Source organism: Neospora caninum, chromosome V (assembly GCF_000208865.1).
Source record: "Neospora caninum Liverpool complete genome, chromosome V".
Taxonomy (NCBI): Eukaryota; Apicomplexa; class Conoidasida; order Eucoccidiorida; family Sarcocystidae; genus Neospora; species Neospora caninum.
Genome location: NC_018391.1, coordinates 2,637,252 through 2,660,506, shown reverse-complemented (window position 1 = coordinate 2,660,506; position 23,255 = coordinate 2,637,252). Strand labels below are relative to the sequence as shown.

At 53.2% G+C, this 23,255-nt stretch overlaps 3 protein-coding genes across 4 annotated transcripts in view; 2 read left to right on the top strand and 1 right to left on the bottom strand.

Moving 5' to 3' along the window:
- NCLIV_0153 overlaps positions 1 to 8,145 on the top strand; it is a gene marked incomplete at both ends in the record, with an annotated part of 29,885 nt that extends 21,740 nt beyond the window's left edge. The window contains 6 exons of one of the 2 annotated variants that reach the window (XM_003881722.1): positions 4,628 to 4,807; positions 5,692 to 5,744; positions 6,213 to 6,382; positions 6,770 to 7,007; positions 7,360 to 7,578; positions 7,974 to 8,145. In XM_003881722.1, coding sequence (XP_003881771.1) covers positions 4,628 to 4,807; positions 5,692 to 5,744; positions 6,213 to 6,382; positions 6,770 to 7,007; positions 7,360 to 7,578; positions 7,974 to 8,145 — 1,032 coding nt within the window. Of the gene's footprint in view, positions 1 to 287; positions 4,808 to 5,691; positions 5,745 to 6,212; positions 6,383 to 6,769; positions 7,008 to 7,359; positions 7,579 to 7,973 lie in introns of those variants that run through there. The other variant, XM_003881723.1, reaches the window with a different exon arrangement.
- A 3,263-nt stretch (positions 8,146 to 11,408) lies between these two features.
- On the bottom strand, positions 11,409 to 15,338 carry NCLIV_015300 (putative phosphotyrosyl phosphatase activator; the record flags this gene model as incomplete). Its single annotated transcript, XM_003881721.1, has 6 exons — positions 11,409 to 11,538; positions 11,998 to 12,065; positions 12,319 to 12,393; positions 13,158 to 13,308; positions 13,978 to 14,417; positions 14,586 to 15,338. The coding sequence occupies 6 exons, from the start codon at positions 15,336 to 15,338 to the stop codon at positions 11,409 to 11,411; spliced, it is 1,617 nt and encodes a 538-aa protein (XP_003881770.1).
- A 1,394-nt stretch (positions 15,339 to 16,732) lies between these two features.
- NCLIV_015290 (hypothetical protein) lies at positions 16,733 to 23,204 on the top strand (the record flags this gene model as incomplete). The annotated part of the gene is made up of 10 exons (XM_003881720.1): positions 16,733 to 17,485; positions 18,067 to 18,344; positions 18,598 to 18,656; positions 19,345 to 19,439; positions 20,167 to 20,260; positions 20,927 to 21,018; positions 21,249 to 21,360; positions 21,660 to 21,748; positions 22,166 to 22,449; positions 23,003 to 23,204. 10 exons carry the CDS (start codon positions 16,733 to 16,735, stop codon positions 23,202 to 23,204), a joined length of 2,058 nt encoding a protein of 685 aa, XP_003881769.1.
- Between the last annotated feature and the right edge of the window lie 51 nt (positions 23,205 to 23,255).

The following is a 23,255-nucleotide window of genomic DNA, read 5'->3' as shown; positions in this document are numbered from 1 at the left end:
TGGGGAGTTTTGCTTTTCCAGAGTCCCTTTTTCCTTCATCTCTCACTTCCGTTCTGGACGCCGTGTCCTCCGTACCACAGTCATGTCGACGTGTGTCGTCGCCGGCGCGCCTCTCCTTTTCGTCTCTCCCTCACGTTCTCTCCGTCTTTTCCCCCCACTGGAATGCACCCCTTCTCGCAAAGGCAGGTGGTCTCTCCCTTCTCCATTTTTTGTGGCGTTTGCCTCTGCCGCGTCTCTCCGCCGTCCCCCGATTTCGCATCTTTGTCTTTCTTGCTTCTGCGCTGCAGAACTTTGTGTACGATCCGCTGGTCGAGTGGCGTCACGCAGGTGCGCGTCACGCTCAGCTCCAGCAGCGCAAGCACAGCTCGGCGAAACCCGGCGGAGAGTCTTCGCATTCTCTGAAGGAGGGGTGGGAGAGGATTGCGTACGCGAGCCTCGTGGAAATTGACTACAAGTTGCGAGGCGGAGTCGGAGGGATTTCTCGCTCCTTACCCTCTCACTTTCCCTCGAGGCTACTCGCAGGCGCCGACGCGAGCACGGCTGGTGGGAAAGGACGGCAGAGATCTGGGGGCACGCGCGATGTGAGGGAGAAAGAAGAGAAGGAACCGCGAGGCAGCGCTGGTGTAGGAAGCGGCAAACCGGGAGAGAAGACAGAGGGCCAAGGGAATCCTGCATCAGAACACATCCAGGGAGGAGGATCCTCTTCCTCTCTGCCCGTGCGAGAACAAGTCGAAGCTGTAATTCAATCTGCCATGAGGCTCGATAGTCTAGCCAGAATGTATGTCGGATGGGTCCCCTGGCTCTAAACCTCAGAAACCACCAGAGCAAAACGCCTCTCAATAATCACTTCTGACCCACGCGGATACATACATTTACGCGAATATACATATATACATACTTGCTTATTTAAGGTAGGCCCAAATGGATAGGGTTAAAGTCCAACATATGTGGAAGTCTCAGTGTCCTTCGAGAAGGATCCCCAAAATCCGAAAAGGCGGGGCGCCTTTCAAGTGGCGAGGATAGTGGGGAACGGATTTCTCCTCTCTCTGCGCGTCTCTCGAAGTCTGTTTTCCTCTTTTCGCCGGGTGGTTTTCGTTGACCGTATCTCTCCGGGAAGCCGTTACGCCTACTATATACGTGTCTGCTATAACGTATATGCCTGTTCACACATATATTTATGGGTCTACATGTAAAATTTTCGTGGCTGCGTGCTCGGGCGTGTCTCGAATCCTGAATTCGTCGTTTTGTCCTAGCCGTTTTTGGCTGCGGCTTCAATCGAACGGGCTTTCAAGGAACAGGGAACGGCTGTTTGCTCCGGGGTGCACGCGACAGTCTTCTCTTCACATCAGCCAGTTTAGGCGTGGGGCGACAACTCTCGAGATTTCGGGTTTTGGATCTGTGGACGATGTCCTGTTTTTGTGTGTGTGTTCAAATCCAAACGCGCGTCTGCCGCACTCAGCGCTGAGGTAAAGCCTTCCTGGATTCTGTTCTCAGGTGGCCAAGTTATCTGTGTGTGCACGTGGAATCTCAAGGCGACTTTCTGACACCGAAGTTATGCACGTATCTACACCCCATCTCGAGTTCTTTCTAGGCCAAGGCCACGGTTCACACAGACCGTCTTCACGCTTCTTCCACATGCGTTTTTATTGTCCTCTGCGGCTCTGCAGTTGGCCGGTACCAGATTCTTGGCCGGTCGATTCTGAACCGTCTCATACCCATGTTGTCCCTCACAAATGAATTCCAAATAGAGGTTTTCCAGGTTATCAAGGTAGCCCTCTGTAGCGCGACTCAAAGTGTCCTGCCACACTAAGGCAGACGTCGCCTACAAAGAGTTGCGGTGGTTTTCTGCAAAAGCTCTGTAGCACAGAGCACGTAGCGTTCGTGTTGTGTCCGTATCTTTTCCGTAGAAACGTAGAAATATGCAAGTTCAGCGGGTCTCAATCGTGGTAAGCAGAAGACTTCTGACACTTGGTCATCCCATTTCGTCATTTGAAAGTGACAGACGAGCCTTGTGTGGCGCAATTCACCCCCCCCCTCCCCCCCCCAGCTTCCATATAGCAACGGAGACCCTCACAGGGGTTGGGGGAGACGTTTTTTCGGTTTTGAGGTGTTACCCAGGCCACAGCGGTCCAAGTGAGGCCTGCCGCATTCCACGCACAATTCAGGATTTGTGGCAACTGGAAACGCAAGGCCTCCGCTATCCATCTCTTTCGTGGAAAAAGAGAACCTCGACCGGTCCCGTGCCTGAGTCATGGTCCACGAATCGGAACAGGGTTCGCTGTTCGCGGCGTGTGTGTTGGGCGCCCTGTGGACTTTTCAGGCGGAACCGGAAATCTGAGATCGCCACAGAGGAAACCTCTCACACTTTTCTCATTCCCAGAGAAGAGAAAATACCCGCGCCTGAGAGAGTGCGTTGCTTGTCGCGGCGCTGCCACTACCTAAACATGAGTGGAGAAGACGTCTGTTTTCCACGATACCTCTCGTGTCTATGGCCAGCTGCAGCGGTTGAAAACGTCGAAGGCACAGGACACATTTCAGCAGGTTGCCGTTCGGCGGCAAGACGCGGGAACAGGGAGGTTTTATAAAGTTCGTGTTCCTTGCTGCCAACAAATGACTTCTTCTACGGAGAGAGACGACGAACAACCGTTTTTTTCTGCGTGAAGGGCGCGAGAGAGGCGGGTGTGGTCCCTTGGCGCGCACACTGGGCTGATGTGAGATGACAACAAGGATAACGCCGTTCCCCGCGGTCACCCGAAGGCACTCTCTAGACAGATACACAGAAAGTGGCGATCGGCGTTCAGCCTTTTCTCTTCGTGGAGAGAAACGAGGATCGACGGGAGGAGACGGCAAATTGCTTTACGAAATGCCAAGACTTCAAGCATACACTCCCAGTTTTTAAAAGTGTGCGACTCCCGGTCTGTTCCTCACGTGTGTCAACAGGGTGGCGTGAACTGCGTTTTCTTTTGGGGTGTTGCCTCGGAGCGCGGGTCTTCTTCGAGTCTTTTTCGCCTTTTCTGGCCTCGAAAGCGCCCGAGTTTTGCCACGTGGCACGTCTGCCAGTCTCCGTCGCTTCTCCTGTGTCTTTCCCCTGTCTACACACACCGTTTCTCCGAATTCTCATTGTGCACACCGCCCGCGTTTCCGGCCAAAAAGACTCTCGAGTTCCTTCGCTCTCCTTGTCCCTCTGCGCGTAGGCTCCGTTCTCAAGAAAACGCGTCCGTTCTCGCCGAGAAGAGAACGGGAAGTGTATCGGACACACACGTGAAAGTTCGCGTTTCCTTTCCAGAGTCTGCCTAGCCGCTGGCCAGCTGGAGCGTGACCGTTTTTCTCTTGTCTTCACCGCTCGCGCACGGTCTCCGTTTCGTGTGCGCGCCAACCCTCGCTCTCTCTCGAGAAAAGAAGACGAGGGCGGGGGCCGCGAAGCCGTCTTCCCCCTCCCGCAATCTTTTTCCCTCGAGAGTTTCTGACTGCGGAACAGCCAAGAGCGGTGTCCCTGCGCTCCAGAGACTGCCTGTGTTTGATTTTTCGCGTTTCGCGGAGATGCTGTGCGTCGAGAGGACGGGATAGTTTCCTCGAAGGAGCCAAACAGGACGGGTCCCGCGATTCGAAACACCCCCCATTCCTCCCTGCTCGGAATCCCCCTTCGTCCCTTATTTCTCCACGCACCTTTCTCTTTGCGTCTTCGCCTCTCCGTTCCCGCATTTCGCCCGCCGTGTCCCCCTCGTTGGTGCTTTCTTCCGGCGACACCTTTTCTCGTGCTCTTCCCCGTTTTCGACCGCCCGCGCGCCGGCTCTCTCACCTGCGTTGCAACCGGAACGAGAAAAAAAACGCGCAAACAGCTTTTCAACGACTCGCCGTGCGTCGCTCCAACTCGCAAAGACAGACAAGCTTCTCTCTCCTTCTTTTCCGCTCCTCCCTTCTCTCTCCTTCTTGTACACATGTGCAAGACTGAGTAGCCTCGCGCCTCCGCTCGCTCTCGTCTCCTGTCTTGTCTCGCGCCCACTCTTTGGCCGTTCTCCTGGGTTTCTCCCCCTTCCTCGTTTGTCCCCTGGCTCTGAGGAGCCGGCAGCGGGAACAGGGTCGAAGGCGCGTTCCTCCAGAGGTCTCAGGAGACCGACAACGCACCCCAAAAATAAGCCGAACTGCACGCCGACAGGACATCTCTCTGTCTACAGGCGTCGCCTGCGCTCTCTGCACGCTCTTCCTTGTGTGTCTCCGTTCGCTCCCGCTGCTCTTCCAGTTGATCCTCGTCTCGCTTTAGTGCGAAGGAAGAGCCAGGCGTGTCGTGGACTTGCCTCTTTTGCCCCGCAGCCTATCACTGATTCGCGTTCGCCGGCTTTTCCATTTCAACCGTGTCTACGTTTTTCCTCGGACACACGGTCGGTGACACGAACTCTTTTTCGTCGGGCTATCATCTCTGCGTCGTTTTTTTCGGCGCGCTCTTTCCACAGTCCTTTCGGCCGTCCCGTGTTCTCGAAAAACCTGTCCCGAATCGTGTCTTCTGGTCGCCCAGTTTTGTTCGCTCAACGCCTGTCCGCTCCGGCCCCCCCCCCCCCCGTGTCCCTACTCGCCTCTCGTCCTGGTCTCAGGGCTCCTCTCGTCGCTCCGCTCTCTCTCCCAGGCCAAAATGAAGCTGGATCCGTTCTTCACCTTCCTCCTTGGCATCGTTGTCACCTGGTCGATGTACCACTTCTTCTACATAAAAGATAGGGTTGCGGATCGGCAAAAACACTTTGCGGCCTATCCAAAGACCTACGATGTCGTCTCGGCCTCAGCTCTCATTGCAGGGGCATGTCTCCTCATTCAAGTAAACATATATATATATATATATATATATATATATATATATATGCATGTAGATATATATATATATATATATATTTGCATACCTCTGTATGAGGAGTCTGTGTGTAGATGCGTGTGGTATACTGAAGAGAGAACTCTAGAGAGGGGACAGAATCCCCCTCCCCGCATTTGCATGCAACCGCCCATAGCGTGAACACGAGTTTCGAAATCCACGTTGAATCTGCCTCCTGCTCGGCGAGAGCCGTATTGAGAGATGAGAAAGGCTGCAGTGCATATTCTAGAAAACCTTGCTCCAGTTCTCGAAGCATGCACGTCTAGAAGGACCAGATATCCCTATATACGTGTACGCATCTACACGTATACAGAGATCTATGTACCCATATATATATATATATATATATGCACGTCCATATCTGTGAAATGGACGGTGTGCCGAGAACGAGTTGGAAATACATATGTGTATGTATATATATGTATATATGTATATATATATATATATATATATGGGAGGGCGTACGAAGGTGTGTATCTGTGGGAGGAGACTGTTTCGCGCCAGTTTTTTCTGTGGAGAAACACTGCTCGATCGAGAGCAACGTCTGTGTGTCGCCGGCTTTCGCGCCTTTCTCTGCACATGCATGCGCTTCTTTTCCTTTCTGAGCTTCCGCTTTTTCTTCCGTCTTCTTCCTGATAAAGTTGCCGGTGGCGTGTGCTCGTCTAAGCGTTTCTCGCCCCTCTTCATTTCAGCTCGCAGGTGTTTGACCAAATACCGCCTTTTTCGTCCCGAGGATTCTCCGTTCCGTTTCCACGCGCGCACGCGCTTTTCTTCTCGCATTTTTGCATGTTTTTTCGATGTTCTTCCTTTTTTTGTGCATGTGACGCTCTCAGAGTGTGGGCCGTCGACTCCTGCAGTCGCTCGCAGAACGCATGCTGCCTCGCGAGTAGGATTTCGGGAAACTGGATACTGCCTTTTCTGATTTCTAGTCATTTTCACCACTCACCAAAGGCGGAAACGGACGCCTTTTCTTCCCCCCTCTCCTGTGTGGCCTGCCGGTTGAATTCTGCCTGACGTCCTATATTGTCGTTCCTCTACCTTCTCTCTCTGCTACTTCGTTGCCTTCGCTTTCACGTGCAATGTCCCTCGTGTCTTTTCTGTGCTTTTCTGGCACTCGTTTCGCGCGTCCCTTCACTTCGCCCTCATCTCGGAACAAATGCAAGCCTTGTTTTCGTACCTACGTACTTCCCTACTTCCATATATATATATATATATATATATACATAAATATATTCGAAGAGAAGATGCATCATACCTACATATCCTATCTAGCAGTGTACTTACGTAGAATCATTAGACTCTGTGGGATGTTTGGTGTTTTTTTGTCACAAATGCTTTGATTTTCTCCTTGCAGTCGGTGGGCTCGCCAGGTGTTTGCCTTGAAGCAGCGACGCTTCTCGGAGATGGCCTTTAAGTCGATCTACTTCCTTTCGCTCACATTTGCGGCTTTCTTCTTCCTCCACAACGAGTCTTGGTGGCCCAGACTCCTCGGTGGAAAAGGCGACGAAACCGAGCTCTTCAAAGGTGAGAAAAGAGAACGGCGTCGATGGCGCCTCCCTCGCGTTTGCTTTGGCGCGTCGTGAGTGTTCGCGACATGCCGACGTGCAGCGCGGACCGGGAAGAGGCACTGCGCTCGGAAAGGAAGGGAGAGAAATGAGATGCTCCCGAGGTGCCCCTGCCCTAGAACTCTGTCTCTCGGGCTTCACTGTGGACCACGCATTTCCCTGGGTATATGCATGCAGCCCTCATCTATGCATGCGCGCATGTCTTTTACACGTACCGCTTTCCCACATGTTTGCTTTTGTTCGTCTCTCTTTGCGTTTCGCTTTTGCCTTTTTGGCCGTGTTATCCGGACGTTAGCCCCCTCTCCTGTTCCCTCATTTTCCTCGTCCTCTCTGTGTGCATCTGCAGACTACCCGAACCAAGAGTCGCATCCCTTTACCCACATTTACTTTTACATTTCCGCGGGGTACCACGTCGCCTGCTTCATCTCTCTGCTCCTCTCTCCGAAGCTTCCAGACTTCTACGAGACGCTCTTGCCTTGCGTGTGCGCCATGCTGCTCATCTTCTTCTCCTACCAAGGCAACTTTCTCCGCGTTGGATCTATCATTCTCTTCTGCCACGACTTTTGCGATATCTTCTCTTGCGGGTGCGTCGCCAGTCGCCGAAGCGATGGCTTTCGCTCTGTTTTGGAACTGTCTCGCTGAGGGCTTCTCCGCGATCCACAAACGTTTCGAAACCAACGGCTCTGTGTCTCTGGAGAGCGGTTGTCCACTTCCTTTAAATGCCCGACATTTCTGCCGTGAGAGTGCGTGTGTGGTTTTCTATGCATGCATACCATAGACGTACATGCATATACATATATATATATATATATATCTGTAGATGCATATCCACGAATCGGCCGTAAACACATATCCAATTATATGTGCATAGAACCTACATATATAGTCGTGTATGTGCCGTCTGTGCGCCGGGTGTTTTCGGTTCTGTCTCTTCAGGTGCAAAGTATTTGTGGATACCCGCCACAAGGTTGTAACCTTTTTCCTGTTTGCCTGCCTCGTCGTCTCTTGGGGATATTTGCGCCTGTTTGCTTTCCCCGTCGCTGCGCTGTTTCCGATTTTCAAAAACGTCAAGAGCATGAAGGCCACTGCGGACGGAGAAGACTGGGGATTCTTCGTCTGCCTCCTCCTCACTCTCTTTGTCATGAACATCTACTGGTGAGCATGTCTACCCTTCTTTCTCGCTCTCTCTCTATAATATGTATATATATATATATATATATATGTTGGCGAAGCGAACACATGCAGAGAGAAGCACACACGTGTGTATATCAGTTGGTAATCCCGTGGTACGTGAATCCATGCAAGCATGTGTGAGTGCGGAGGCTGTCTTGTTTTTGCCCAGAGTCCCTGTTTGACGGACGGCAGGTGATGGATTTGAATAGATATAAAGATCAATATAAATAGGTACTCGCATCTTTTTAGATACGTAAGCTATCTAGACAGCTGTCTAGAGTGATGTGTGTAGTGTGTAGATGTCTTTTTGACTGCAGGATCCGTGTCCGTGCGGCGGTGTGATTCGGTCTCCCTGTTTTCAACGTTTTGTCCCTCAGGTTTGGCCTCATGCTGAAGATGTGCATGCATTTTTGCACAAGTGGACAAATGTCCGACTTGCACTCCCCGACTGTCTCGGAGGAGGAAGTGAGCGTTCCGGAAAGGAGAAAGAGCCCCCGAACGGCCGCGACCAGCTCGAGCAGGAAGTCGGAGAGCAAGAAAAGCTATTAGACAGCAGAGGGTCAACGCTCTCTTGTCCTCTCTTGTCCACTGTCTCTGCTCGAATTTTGTTTCCCGCGAAACTGTCACGTGTTCCGGGCGACAGAAAAGGAGTGGTTAGAGGCAATGGACCGGCTCCGATGGAAACACGGTGAAGCGCAAAGACGAGAGCGCGTCACCACGGTTCGAGCGGTGGAGGATTCTACGTTGGGTCTCGCCATTTCTCGCGTTCAAACTTCGAGAGGACGGCGAGTTGCACACGCAGCCGGCCGTCCAGCCCAGCGCCAGGGGCGAGGAGGGGGAGACTAGGCTTTTTTCGATTCCCCGTTTTTGTGTCTCTTCCCTTTCGGAATCTCCCGCCGCGCGACGAGGCAAGATGAAAGGCATCCCCCTATGAGAGAAAGAACGCCTAGGCGGATGCGGCCTCTGTTTTTCCACGTTTTTTCCTTGTCTCAAGGCTTCCTGGAAAAGAGCCTTCAGCAGTGTGAAAGCAACCGAAGCAAAGCGCTACGAGCTTGACGCACGCGCTCTCGGGGCGTTGCGAGTTCCGTGTTTTTCGGAGGTGGACTCGCGACACAGACACACAGTTGTGCTTGCTGTTCAAGCACCGAGTCCACGTCTCTCCACCGATCAGACGCCCAGCGCATCGCATTTTTTAGCAGAGCGATCGACACCGCACACAAACGCTCGCGAGATAAAAAGAGTCCCCGAATTTAGCACAAAGCCGTCATAAACAATGCGAGAGCTGCCTCGCTAAATGCGCGCTAGGCTTGTGACAAAACAGTCCCAAACACTGTGACAAAAACTGAACGTAAGGCAAGCTCTTCGGGCCACAGAACGCGAACCCTGCGCCCCCGAGCAACAAGTGGTGCTTTCCGCTCGCGCTCTCTAATGCTCTCGATCTTTTTCGTCCTCTTTTTCGGGTGTCTCTTGGCTTTTTCTGTCGAGACTCACGTCTCTCTTAAACACTTCGGTCCCCCCTCAGACCCAGGAACAGTTTCCATTATCTAGTAAAGATTAAAAAGAACGTTTTGACTGAGACGACTTTCGCCACAGCGAAGCATGCAAGGAAACCCTCTGTCGCTGCGTGCTCCATCCTTACGAGCTTCTGTTTTCTTCCACTGTCGCACATGTTTTCCATTTCGTCGCTTCTCTGGGCGCACACTTTGCAAGTGTTTCTGTAGAAGCGATACAGCTCCTGTCATCAGACGTTCGTCCTTTTTCCATCTCCCCACGGCGTCTGTGCTCTTAAAGTGGCCGCAATTGCTCTTCCTGTCCTCGTTTTTCTGCGCTGCCTATCCTCATGCCTTTTTCACTTTACTACAACAGATGTAAGTCGCATGGATATGGCAAAGACACTCAAGATCTCCGTCAGTAGCTCAACTCGCCGGATATACTCCCTAGAAAAGGGTTTGTCTGAAAACGCCTGCTGTTCTCTGTCAGGCGTGGCTTCTGAAGTATATCTAAATGCTAGAGTGATGCCTGCAATTATTTGGAGTACAAAGGTCATTGCAACTAAAAAACCAAAGTTATAAGATGGATTGGGCTCGTATAAACGGTAGGTCTCTTAGGGCCGGCATCGGTCTTGACATCGAGTTCGGATATATCTCTGCCTGCCGTCGAAGAGTTTCTCCCTTTTGTTCTGTGTCTGTTGTAGTTTTCCTCTCTTCCTCTTCGCATCGCCTCGCTTCTCCAGCACTCGCGCCTCCTGCTCTCTCACTCAGGTCTTCTCTCTCGATGATGGTTCGTGCACGTGTGTTGACTGGGCACCCCTCGCAAGCTGACAACTGGTTACAGTTTGTCTCTCGTGAATCGTGAAGAAACGATCATTCGTCAAACCGCTTGTTAACCCCCAGTTTGGGAGGGTGAACGTATTTGTGGCGGGGAAGCACGCCTGCGCTTTAAATGGACATTCCTTTTCGCACGGTGGGATCGACTCTTGAACTTCTAGGCGCCGAGTCGCCGTTAGAGAAAGATCGGTATGACGCACTTCTGTTCCCCTTCTCTTTCCCTCTTTGTCTCCTTTTTGTTTCGCGTGTACTTGTCTTGATGCGTATGTTTTGGTTCCTTCTCCTGGCTCCTCCAGAGGTTTTCCTATCGTCTCCGGCTCTGCAGTGGAGAAAGAAGTCTCGAGTGAAGACAGAGCAGGGAAGAACGGGGGAGCGGAAGTGATCGTGAGAAGCTCTCGCGAGAGATTATCTTTCCAAGAACGGCCTCAGCATGCGGCGCAGTCTCGGTGAGTAAGCAAACCGAGCATTTCGACTCTCTAGAAAAGGAAAAACACGGCGCAGGTTGTTGAAAAAAAGACACGAAAACCGCGTGAGTCGGCCTACTACAGACTCCAGTGCAGGTTTCGATCTAGCTTCTAAGCTCGTCTCTTTTCTGCATGTCTAGGGACTTCAGCCGTTGTTTCCGTTCTCGAGTTTTGTCTCTCCTCTGAGCTTCCCGTTGCGTGTGTTTCCGTCTTCCTTCTCTGCGGCACGTTGAGAGAAAAACGAAAAACCCACTGGGAAACAGCAGAGCCTTAGGAACAGGAAACATGCGAGAAGAACGGACAGGAAAGAAACAGGCGCGGAAGAGAACAGCAGAGACAGCACACCAAGGACGGAATTCGAAAAGTGCTGCTTCAGAGAAATCCAGGATTCAGGGGAGGAGGCGCCGAAGAGGCCACAGGCAACGCACAGGGCCGGAACGAGGAAATCGCGAAGCAAAGGAGAGACACCAAACAAAAGGGCTGACAGTATCTAGGGAAAAGGTACTGACAAAAAGGAAAGGAAAAGAGACAGATTATGCGAGAACAACACGAAGAAAAACAAATGGTAGGGCAACCCCAGAGAGACAACTCCGGAATGCGTTTCCGCCTTTCGCTCGAGTTTCAACCGCCAACGTCCTCCGGGGGCATCTGTCCCTGGCGGTCGTCTTCCGGCTCTTGTCCTTCTCGCTCTTCGTTCGCCTCCACCTCTTTCTTTCTTCTTCCCTGTCTTCTTCTCTGTCTCCTTCGCCCCGACAAACTCTTTTGTGGAGGAACAGAACTACACCCAGCGGGAAGAAAGAAGCGGAGACCCAGTAGCAGAAAAGAAGAGGAAATCGAGAAAAAGATGAGCAGGAAGAAACGGACGAGGACAAAGAGGCGGAAGTGGATGAAAAAGACAAGATAGAAAAGGAGGAACAGGACGGACAAGACACCTGCTCCTTGCCTGTATGTTTCTTTAAAACAGGGCCGAGAAGCGAGCGAGACGCGCATTCGATCCACCTTCAACGTCGAAGCTCCCCTCTCAAGAGCCTGCCGGCTTTGGCAGAGAAGGAAAAGGAAAGTACGAGCCGAAGAGAAAGTGCTGAGCAATCGGGAACTTGTTGAGCACCTCGCCCTCGTACATCTTGAGAAGCCCGCTGTGGATTTTGCGCCTGAGAGACCAACCCATTCCACGCGAAACCTCATCTCGCAATCTCGTGATTTGTCCACTCGCTCACCCCGAACCGGGCGAGGCAGGGGCCAGAAAGCCTTGTGAAGGAAACGGCCAACGCGTGGAGAGACACAGACAAACCGTTCATTTATGTGGACAGACGAGAGAGGCTCTGTTGTGGCGTGCCTCTATCTCGGCAAAGCGAGAAAGAGAGGGTGAAGCGAAAACCGAGGAAAAAAGCGGAGACCCCAGACGCAAGTTTTCCGATCCCGCACCGCATGAGGATTCTCTCCCTTGGTATACGTCACTCTTAAGTGTTCCTCTCTTCTTTCGCCTTGCCGTTTTGCGCCAAACGCAGCTTCGCTTGGGGCCTTTTCCTCTGCATGCGCTCCCTCGCTTTCTCGCCTCGCACAGCTGGTGATGTAAACGAAAATCAAATGGATACAGAGACCACACTTACCACGTGCTTACGCCGGAGATGTCGTAGAGCATCGGGGCACACTCTGAGAACGGGACACCCCTTTTCACCTGGGGAAGAAGGCGAGGAAAAGGCGGTCAGAGAAGAAGCAGCAAATCGGCGACAGCCAAGAACGACACGGGAGGAGTGAAGGGAGGAAAACCGAGACGGGGAAGAAGCAAACGCGCAGGAACGGCGGCGACATAGCGAGAAGTGAACATGCAGAAAATGAAGGGACACAGAAGCAGAGTGACAGCAGGGAGGAGTCGCCTGTGAAGGCGGCAAGGCCACAAGAACACGGGGAAAAGCGGGAAAATGCCTCACCTCCATGATGTACTGAATGGAAGAAAAGTACAGATTCGAGGGTGCAAATTCCTTGACGATTTCCATATCTGCAACCTACACGCACATCCCCGAGAGAGACAAACTGGAGAGAACAAACTGGGAAGACGTCCGTCTCTTTCGCGTTTCTTCGTCCTTCCTACGATGTATGTATGCGCAATCCCCATCCAGAAGTGAGAACGCCACGAACAAGCCGCGTGTTTTTCGATCGATCTGTCTGCTCTCGTGTGAGGTTTCTTCTTCCCTGCACAGTGAGCATGCGTCCGCGGAAACTTTCCGAGAAAGAATCATTTCTTTCTCAACACCGAGCTGAAATAAGACCCGCGCGCTTCAGGGCTTCAGCGCTTTACGGCGCTCCGATAAAGGGGGAAACGCCGACAGGCAACTGAAGAGGCGCGGCATTGTCCCCAGAAGCAGAAAACGAAGAAACACCCGCCAACAGAACTCGAAGACGCACAGTGACGTTTACTTCCATAACCTCTCGAAATGCAAAACTCGCTAATGGTACAAAACGAGCACATCCACATGTGCAACTCTATGTAGATACATGCAGATAGAAATATCGACGAAAGCAGACAGATCGAGAGAAAGATGTACATATCGGCATCGTAAGAGACAGATTGAGACATAGATCCACATAGAACGTTACATCGATAAATAGATAGCGACGTGATGTCAACGTGGACAGGTGAGCATCTGGATTTAGATCGGTTTCAGGACAGAACTCTGTGCATCGACGCCGCTCTGGGTCTTTCTAGCGCTCCCCAGGCGCTAACACACATGCAGAGGAAGCGAGAGGGAAAGACGCGACATCGGCGCACCTCTGCGGGGTTAATGAAATGGTTCTCGGCCAGCTGAGCTGCGCCGAAGAGAAAAGGAAGAAAGTGAAAGTCGTCGAGGCCCCACGCGCCGCGACTCCCCGCCGGCTCGAGACAATACGTCGTCTGCAAGGCGTGACAGACTTCAACGTATCTGTGCAAGAAACAGGCAAACATCCCTGAAACGCGCCGCCTTTCTTGCCATCCTCTTTCTCATTTTCATTCACCTCACGCGCCTCGCTCTCCTCACTCCCTCCTTCTGCCGATCTCCGCTCTCCCCGGGCGCTTCTTCTTTCCTCTCTGCGACTGCGCATGCAAATGTGTCTCTACGCTTTGACGATTGACCTGCATCTTTTCGTCTCCAGGTTAAATACCTCCGACACAATCGGAAAGTGCGGTGTGTGCTCGAGGAGCCGTCTACTTTCCGATCTACCAGATTATCTTTCGGATCCGTCAAACGCGTGGTGCCGCAGTTCCCCTTCTTCCGCGTGCTCGCCTGTCTGGACCCAGTTGTACCTGCCCCCATCGGATCGCCGATGTACGTTCCTCGTTCTCCGACCCGCCAATCCACCCAGATCCTATCTATCCACACATCATGTAACTTCTTACGCGCACCCACGTTACCGGCGCGCCTATTATACATATGTTTATGTATCTATATGTATGTATGTATATATATATATATATATGTATGTATATATGTGTAATTGCATATGTATGTGAGTATGCATATGTGTGGTGTTCCTGTATGAGGCGAGATGCAGTCGTGTATGCCTTCAGGCGAGTACATGGAAGGCCTTCACTGCTCGGTGCTTGTGCTTACTGCGCAAAGACGAGGAGGACCGCAGCTGCGTCGTCAGAGTGGTCTGCGAGGATTTTCGATTCAAAGAGAACAAACAGGAAGAGGGCGAAAGACACCTCATGGCCCGTGCCGTAGTCGATTCTTTGCGGATCCCCGAATGCGTGGCTGAAGTAGTCTGTCAGTTCATCAAGGAGAGCTTCTCGGATCCTCTTCTTTTCGTTTCCCTCCGCGGTCTTCTCTTTGTCGGTTTCTTCTGTCTCTTCTTCGCCGCGCATCTTCGCCGCCATTGCAGGCGCCTCTTGCATGCACGTTGAGTTGCCAGGAGAATACGAGTCAGGAGAAGACGTGGACGGAGACAAAGAAGGCAGTTCTTCCTGCTCGGGGATCGGCCCAATCGAGAGCGAGGCAGGAGGCGGAAAGGGGTCCGACGGCACGAGAGGCTCCAGGAGGGACTTGCATCGCTGCAGAATCGAGAAAAGAAAACAAGTCTTTTGACCACACGACGCGAAAGAGACGAAAAACGGCAACAGGAACAGAGCGCTGCAGAGACGAGACCGAGGTGGAGCGCAGGCGGAAATCCCCAGGCAGGCGAAACAGAGGCGCGCTGGAACGCAAAGGGAAACCCCTACCTCGTTTAGGCGGCCCATCCACGTCCTGAAGGCTCGGTTTCCAAATCGCATCGGCTGTTCGATCGGGGGAATTTCACCGACCCACGCCTTCAACGTCGCGAGAATCTCGAGGAGCACGACGACGTTTTCACTTGCGACGACGCGCTTTCCTTCTCGCGAGTTTTGCTTGCTGCCCAGTTCGACGACGGCACGCGCCTCGGCCTCGGCTCTTCGCCTCGCCTCAGCTGCTGTATCCTCTGGGCCTTCGTCCAGCTTTGGTTCGTCGCCGTCTTCTCGCCGAGTCACTGCTTTCTTGTCGACGACAGCGGCCGAGAGGCGGCGCAGGAAGCGCGTGAAGGCCTGGTAGCTGTGGCTAGCTGTCCACACACTGAGGTCCTGGAGGGTCCGAATGCGCTTTTTGCAAGCATGCAGTTCTTCGTCGCGCCCCGCCGCGACACTCTCTGGGGGCGGGACCGCCCCGGACATCCCCGCGAGCGAGCTGCCAGGTGGATGTACACCCGAGAGCGGATGAGCGGGAAGCGAGGCAGACGCCCACGGCGCGACGCAGCAGACGCCGGGAGGTGCGCGGCCTGCAGGCGAAGAAAACGAAGTTGGTGGACGGTAGAGCGGCGAAGAAGAGCCCCACGGCGCCACACAAGAGACGCCTCCTGAGGGACCGAGACAAGGAGGAACAAAGGAGGACGCAGGGACCGACGTAGCAGAGGAAGAAGAGGAAGAAGAGGGAAGGGAACCAAGTTCTGGATCAGTTGACATTGTTGAGACGAGAGCGGGAAGAAAGCAAAGACGGAGGAGAACAAACGATCAAGGAAGAACAGGAAGACGAGGAAACCGACTTGAGTGTGTAGAAAGCTTAGCCACGAGCTGCTCAAGACGAGAAGTTTGTTTGACGGCGGCCTGGGGGAAGGCAAGAGCTCGACGCGCACACGAGCCTGACAGGAGCGCGAGAGAGGGACAGGGGGATGGGGCGAGAGACTCCGACAAGAACAGCCGAAAGAGCGGAAAGGTTGAGGAAGAACGACAAACCTCTCCAGAGAGACAACGAGCTTCGAAGGTATTTGTGGCAGCCTCAAGCGGCAAATTTTCCGGGGAGGAAGATCGACGAGGTTTTTAGGGCGGTTAAACCACCAGGAACGCCAGAAGGAAGAAAGGAAGGCGACACGAAAGATATGAAAGAGACCAAGAAGACGAAAGGGAAGAAAGAAACAGAGGAAGGAGTCAAGGCACACAAGGTGGCATCGCCTGGCGCGAGTTTTGAGGGACGCGAGCGTCCACAGACGACACACACACCTTTTAGACCGAAACGCGAGAGAGGAGAAGCTGGAACGGAAGAAGGAAGAGCCAGGAACAGCGTAAAGAGACGCTTTTTCGACTCTCTTTTCCGTGCTTTCTTTTTCGACGGAAAAGAGGACATCACCTTTGGCTAGTCCAGAGACAGGTGGGGAAGAACAGCCGGTGAGAAGGCCTCCTTGTTGGTTCTCTTATTGGCAAAGACACTTTCCAGGCGGGAAGAGAGAGAAGGTGGACGAGAAAAGAGAAAACCGCGCGGTTCCTTTTCCCTGGACCGTCCTTGCACAAAGAACACAGAGCCGCACAAGGCACGCGCATGCACCCTCCTCGTCGTGCATGCTGCGTCAAGTCACCCTGTGCATCGTCGTTTCTGATACTTAAAAGGAGACAAAAGTGACGAGCGACGGGAAAGATGGAAATCGTCCTTCAGAAAAAATGAGAGAGTAAACCGTACCGGGTGTTGTTGTACCTCTCAGTGTCCTGTCACTCTGCCGTTGTCCCCAAGTGTCCTGCTCGCCTCTCGCGCTCGACCCTTCCTCTCTCGTCCTTTCGCTCTCTCGCGTCCTTTCGCTCTCTCTCTTCCTTTCGTCCTTCTCTTTCTTGTCTTCTCGTTTTTTGCGTGTCTCCTTCTCTATCTCTTCTCTCTTGTCGCTGTTCCCCCCTTCCCCCGTCGCGTCTCTGCCTCGTCATCTCCCTGGCTTTTTCCCTCGCGGCTCGAAACACAACTCTTCACATCCAACTCACTCATCTCTACACATATATTTGCATGTGCATCTCTTCCTCGCTTCTCCGTCTCTCTTGTCTCCGCCCGTGTGTGTTCTCGCTCTGCTCGTTTTCTTCGTTTTTTTCTCCCCCTCACCATGGCAGACGGTGGAATCGAGCTCTCTGCCTTGGGGCCTGGCGGTCGCGCCACCCGGACGCGCGAGAGGTCCGAGGAGCGCCACGATGCGGGCTCCTGCGTGCTTCCCCTGTTGGTGATTTTGTTTTTTCTCCTACTCTTCTACAAGCTCGCGACTTCCTCCCTCCTCTCCCGCTCGTCCTCCTACCTCTCCGACGCGGCTGCGCACGCGGCGGGTTCACCGGTCTCGGTTTGCGTCAGCAAAACCTGGCCGATCTACAACCCGCTGGAAACGTACAACTTCTACACCAAGTTGGGTGTATGTACACCCGAGACCTTCGAGTACGCGCCCATGACGCTCGGCCAAGTGCTGCGCGGGGACCGCCTGATGAAGAGCGGCTACGGCATTTCCTACGGCGTCGCTGAGGACTCCCCGCGAACAGTTTGCTCGATGACGCTCGACAGAGAGCGGCTCGCTTCCTGGCGAGACTTCATTGACCAGAACTACTTTGTGGAAATGTACGTCGATGAACTGCCGATCCACGAACCTTTCGGCCTGAAGGTGAAGCAGGAACGCAGGGCCGAACCCTCCGAGAAGTCGGAAGAAGACAAAGACGAAACGGCGGCCGCGAGTCCAGAATCAGACAGAGCCACGCGATACCTCGTCAGAAAACACCTGGCATTTCTCCTCGGCTACAACGACGGTCAGGTTGTGCAGGCCGAGATCGAGAACACCAGCCTCGACCAGGACTTCGTCGACATCACCGAACCGCCCGTACGTTTCTTTTGAACCACGCCTCGGCTGGCCTTCTGTCTTTTGTTTCCACACCGCGGCCGCTGCAGTTCGTCGAGAGGAAGCCAGCGTGGCGGATCTGGGGTTCGGTCTCTTCTTTTTTGAGTCAGGACCGCGTGCGACACGAGAGAAGAAGAAAAGGACAGGGATGAAGGACGGAGAGAGGGAGGATGGAAGGAAGAGAGAAAAACAGAGGGAAAGAACGGGTAAACCTACAGCTCACGCCTCTGTTATTTTTCCCTCTTTCCCGTTTCTGACACGGTGTCCTCCCGAGTCCTCTGCTCCATTCCTGCCTTTCGCTTCTTTCTCTGGCACCCTTGTCTGTTTTCTCTCCCTCCTTGTCTCTTTTTTCCCCGCTCCCTGCGCCTCCGAGATGCTCGTCTTCCCTGTTCTCTTGTTCCCTTCTCGCCGCCGCCCTCGACACCCAACGCGCCTGAGAACAACGCCGCTCTCTCCCTTGTCTGGCCTCTTGTTTTGCCTGACTTTCTTTCCCTGCCCGATGTACCCCTAGTGGGACCGTCTATCCTCCGCGTGTCCCACCTGGAGTGGTTCTTCTTTTGCAGCCGCCTGGAGAGACACTCGCGGTCGACTTCACGTACACCGTGCGCTGGCAAGATCGCCCAGACATAAAGCCGGCGTTTCGGGTGTCTAGACAGCTCTCCTCGCCGTTCGCGCCCGTGTCGAGCGACGAGACTGAGCCCAAAACGCCCTCGGGACAGCAGAAGCGGCTTTCAGTCGACGTGCACTGGCTGGGCATCCTGAACTCGTTCGTCTTCACTCTCCTCATTGTTCTCCTCCTGACCGTTCTCCTCCTCAGAATTGTGAAGGCCGACCTCCACAAGTAAGCGGAAAAGCGTCGCTCTCTCTCTCTCCCTGTCCTTCGCGGGGGAGTTTCAGTGTCTGTGCACTGTGCCTTTCCGCGAATCTAGTAGAACATAAAAGCAAACGCATTCCGAGAATCTGAGGCAGCAGATGCGACACATAGTTTTGTGGGTGAAAGTGTGTTGCTTGATGAAGGAGGCAGTTTGCAACTGCCAATGCCTTTCGAGCGGAGTGATCTCCGGTGTACAGCCACTGGTGCGGTGTATGTACAGCATGATGTTCCGACTGGCCGACGAGGAAATGGCCTCCGCAGGACTGGAGGAAGAAACAGGTTCGTTTTTTTGTCTCGTCTCTCGCGTCAAGAGTCATGCCTTGGCTCTTCTTTTGCCAGCTTACTTCCCCGTTGCCGCAACACGTTTTGCTCATGCGCAGCGTCTCTCCATCGCGACTTGGCTTCCAACTGCACAGACACCGCAATGCATGCGTAGACCCAGATGTGTGCATATGTATACATGGCGCCCGTGCAGAGACACATGTGGGTCGAAAGACAGCAGCTGGACAGTCTACTTCGGCTTCAAGTCTTCTTCAGTCTGACAGACGTATCAGCCTTCGGAAACTCAGAGCTCGAACGCCAGCTAATCATCCTACATGAATACGGGGTAGTTTCGTCCGGGAGGCACAGAATTCTAAACGTACATCTCGTGATTGCTTTCCCTGGAAAAAGGGTTCATCTCATTGCCCAAGACAGAGCACGAACTGTCCTTTTCCGCTCCGCGGCAGCGGCTGATCCGTCGTTTCCAGCCTCCAGCCACTGCCAGCCTCTGGAGCGCTCTAACACGGTGCATGCGCTCCAGCGAAGATGACGCGTGGAGCAAGAGGGATCCGCGGCATCCGCTTTTACTGAAGGTACAGAGATGGGGACGGAGTTTCGGACGAGGCTCTGCAGTGCTGGGTGTGCTTTTCGCCTGTGTGCGTCGAACACGTTCGGCTGCCGCTTTCTTCGTTGCCTTTTTTGTCAGGGTGGAAGCTCTTGCATGCAGATGTCTTCCGCCCTCCGCCACATCGAATGCCGCTCTCTGCTATGGTCGGCTGTGGCGCACACCTGTTGATGTTGGTAAGGGAAGAAGCTCCGTCGGCATGGCCGTCTGGGCGCGAAGGCAAACCGACACACACACTTCTCGCCAGGTCCCTTCTCTCTGTTCACCAACACTCACTTCAGCCTTGTTCTCTCGGCCGTTCACCCTCTTGCGCTTTCTGCTTCAAAAAGGGAGGTTCTCTCTTTGCCGCGTTTTGCCGTTCACACGACAACCGTCTGCCTCTGTGTCGACCGCTTGAGTCCACTGGAATGTGCAGCTACAGCCTGGAAGCGAAAGTGTGCTGAACCACTTTACAGTCGCCGCCTGCGCACTTTTCCCTTGCGCTCTCGTTTGCGACTTTCTTCGCTTCTCACGCCTGCTCTCATGATTCTTCCCACCAGTCCATTCGGTGCCACGAGTCGCTGCGTCTTCTAGTCGAGACGGTGAACGTTTCAGACTCCTTCACAGGTTGATTCATCTTCTTTCTGATGAGAGTCGCAAGACAGAGAGAACCTGTCTTCCGCTTTCGCGTTGCCGTGTTTGACAGTGGTGAACCACATGCGGGGACGGAGACGAAAAACGAGAGACAGTTTCGTTTGTTTGCTCGATCTCGTGCAGAGAGCGCCCGACTCGCTATCGGGGCCGAGAGGAAGGTCCATCCTCTCTGTTTTCCCTCTTGGTGTTTCTGTCTCTCTGCCTTTCGCCAGAGACAGGGGAGAAAGATCTTCTGTTGATTTCTGGGTTTTCCGGCCTCGTTGCCCTCAGGTCCTCGCCACCATTGTGGTCGGATGCTTCACGCCTTATCTTGAGAGAGGCGAACTTCTCTCGTGCAGCCTCTTGTCGTATCTCCTTACCTCGTGTAAGTCCCTTCTGTTCGTCCGGACGTGCTGTGCTGCCTTTCTTGTCACTGTGCTCCCTCGCCTTCGTTGTTTAGCTGGAAGAGACAGCGTCGTGCTTGCGGGAGTCGAACGAAAGAGGCAGGAGAGATCTACACCACGGCGTGCGTCTTCTAGAGAGAAAGTTACGGTTACGTGTTGACGCCCGCATGCACATTTTCTTATGTCCCTCTGCATGTTTTGCATTCGCCGGCAAAATCCAGAGAGATATAGACAGAGGAGAGATATAGACAGGGATGCATTCATCCAGATCAACGGGAAGTGTATTGGTGTATTTTCTTCGGGGTCTTTCGACGCAGTGCGGAAGTCGACACGGACTGAACCTGTCCTGCATCTGTCCACACGTGGCGAGATCGGGTTGGCAAGGAGGAATGCCATGGACAAAGCGACAGTTGAACGGGACGTGAACGTGCGGGGAAAACGTGAAAAGCAAGAGATGAGACGACGGCGCAGCCCCGTCCCCCGCTCATGGCTGTATATGGTTCTTCGGAGCCCGATTCATGTGTGTCGGGTTGTGTACACACACACACACACCAACGCTGAGGAAGTCAGTGGCGGACGTGCCTCACGGCTACCCTTTTGGCCCACGTGCATGCACCAGCTCGCTGCGTCTATATGTGTGCATGCAGTTATTGCAGGATACATAAGCTCGAGCACGTATCGCAAGATGGGCGGCGTCAAGTGGGCGTGGAGTCTCGTTGTCACCTGCATCATGTTCGCCGTAAGGCTCTTTCTCTCCGCTTCGGGATCTCTCTCAGGGTTTCTCTCCTGCTTCCCCGCTTCTCTCCCTCTGTACCGTCTCTGCTTCTGGCGGCGGCCAGCTTTCTGTGTGCTCAATCTTCCGCGCGACGACAGCCCCCCCCCCCCCCCCCTAGCTCGTGTTTTCCACGACAGTCCCCTCTCGCTCGTTTCCCTGATGTCCAGCTCGGTGTGTTTCCTTCTCTTTCGCAGCTGCCTCTTTTTGTCATTTGGTGCGTGCTCAACTCTCTCGCCCTCGTCTACAACTCGACCGCTGCGCTACCCTTTGGGACGGCCTTCCTTCTCTTCGCTTGCTGGTTCTTCGGTAGGCGGTGAAAAGCGAAACAAGGGTGCCGGTGGATGAAACGAAACGAGGGGACGTGTGCGCCTTTCTGTCTCCTTGGACCCCTCACTGGTGTCTCTCTTGCTTGATTGGTCGTCTGCCGTGAGTGCTCCGCCGGCTTCTGCCCTCCGCGTCTTCTTCCCTTTCCTCACGCGCTGTGCGCTTCGAAGAAGGCTTGGTCGTAGCTGCGTCGCCTCGGGTCTTCTCTCGCCCCCCAGGGGAGTCTCGAGTTGTTGCGCGCTCCCGATTTTCCAAGTTTCCTTCTTTTCTTTTGCTTCCAGTCACACTGCCTCTCACCATCGTCGGCGGGATCTGGGGCAGACGCCGAGCCACGCGGCAGATCGCTGGCGGCCACGCGTTCCCCTGCAAGGTGCGTTCTTTTCGCCTTTCCCGTGAACCAAAGAACCTCCTCTTCTCCGGTTTCTCCACTTTGCAAGATATGACTCGCTCTCTCTACACACCTTTTGTTCCCTACGCATGGATATGTAGCAGTCTGTCTGTGACCCAGGTCTGTCCCTCTCGCTGTATCTCCCAATCTGCCGCGTCATCCCGCATCATCAGCCGTGCCCATCTGTACTGGGCTTTATCTAGCATATATCTATACCTGCATCTATATCTATCTATCTATATATATATATATATATATATATATATACATACACGTGGATACGTCACGTGAATATCAGTTTGAGTGCCGCTGAGTGGGGCGTCCCAGCCAGCGTGAAGGCCTCTCCTGATTTGCTTTTTCGACGGCTTCCCGCTGTCTTTCCCGTTTTTTTCCGTTCAGACCAACAAGCTGGCCCGCGAGATTCCTCGCGTGCGGTGGTACAACCAGCCGCTTCTCCAAACGGTTGTCAGCGGCGTCATGCCGTTTAGCGGAATTTACATCGAGTTGCACTACCTCTTCATGAGTGTCTGGTCTTCCAATCGGATCTACAGCTTCTACTTCTTCCTCCTCCTCGCCGGCGTTCTCCTCTTCGTCTCCGCAGCCGCAGTCAGCATCCTCCTCACCTACATGCACTTGAACTCGGAAGACCATCGCTGGTGGTGGCGATCGTTCCTCAGTGGAGGGTAAGCGCATACAAAATGCCTTCTCATAGATATATACACATATACATATATACACATATACATTTGTATATGTGTACATATACATTTGTATATGTGTACATATACATTTGTATATGTGTACATATACATTTATACACGTATGCATATATATATATATATATATATATATATATATATATGTGAACGAATGTGGAGATGTTTCCACGTAGCTGTATGTATACATGTGTATATGCGTATGTGCATTTGCAGTTCTGGTGTCGCTTATGGGTCTTCTCACGGTCCTTTTCGAAGCCCCTAACAAACGAACAATGGGGGATGAAAGGGCTGATGGTCCACAGACATGGAAATCGAAGGCGCACATCGATAAATAAGAGAGGCTGAATGATAGGGCGATAAAGAGACATAGATCGAGAGACCAGGCGACACTGATGCGTATGCCTATTTGTCTCCTTTGTCACTGAGTTTTCAAGGGACAAAGAAGTCATGCTGGTGGGCATGTTTCATCGAATGTGTGTGTGTGTGTGTGGATGTTCGTCTGCTTTTTGGTTTTCAGGAGCGTGAGCCTGTATTTCTTCCTGCATTGCGTGTACTACTTCTTCACGAGCACGCGCATGCACGGGGTGCTTCAGACTGCCTTCTTCTTCGGTTACTCCTTAGCAGTCTCGTGGATGCTCTTCCTCATGGCCGGTTGCGTCACCTTCAGCGCGAACTTTTTGTTCGTCAAATACATCTACTCTCGCATCAAATCCGACTAGACATGTCGGGCGAAAATGAAAAGCTCGCGGACAGGATGGACTCTCAGAGAT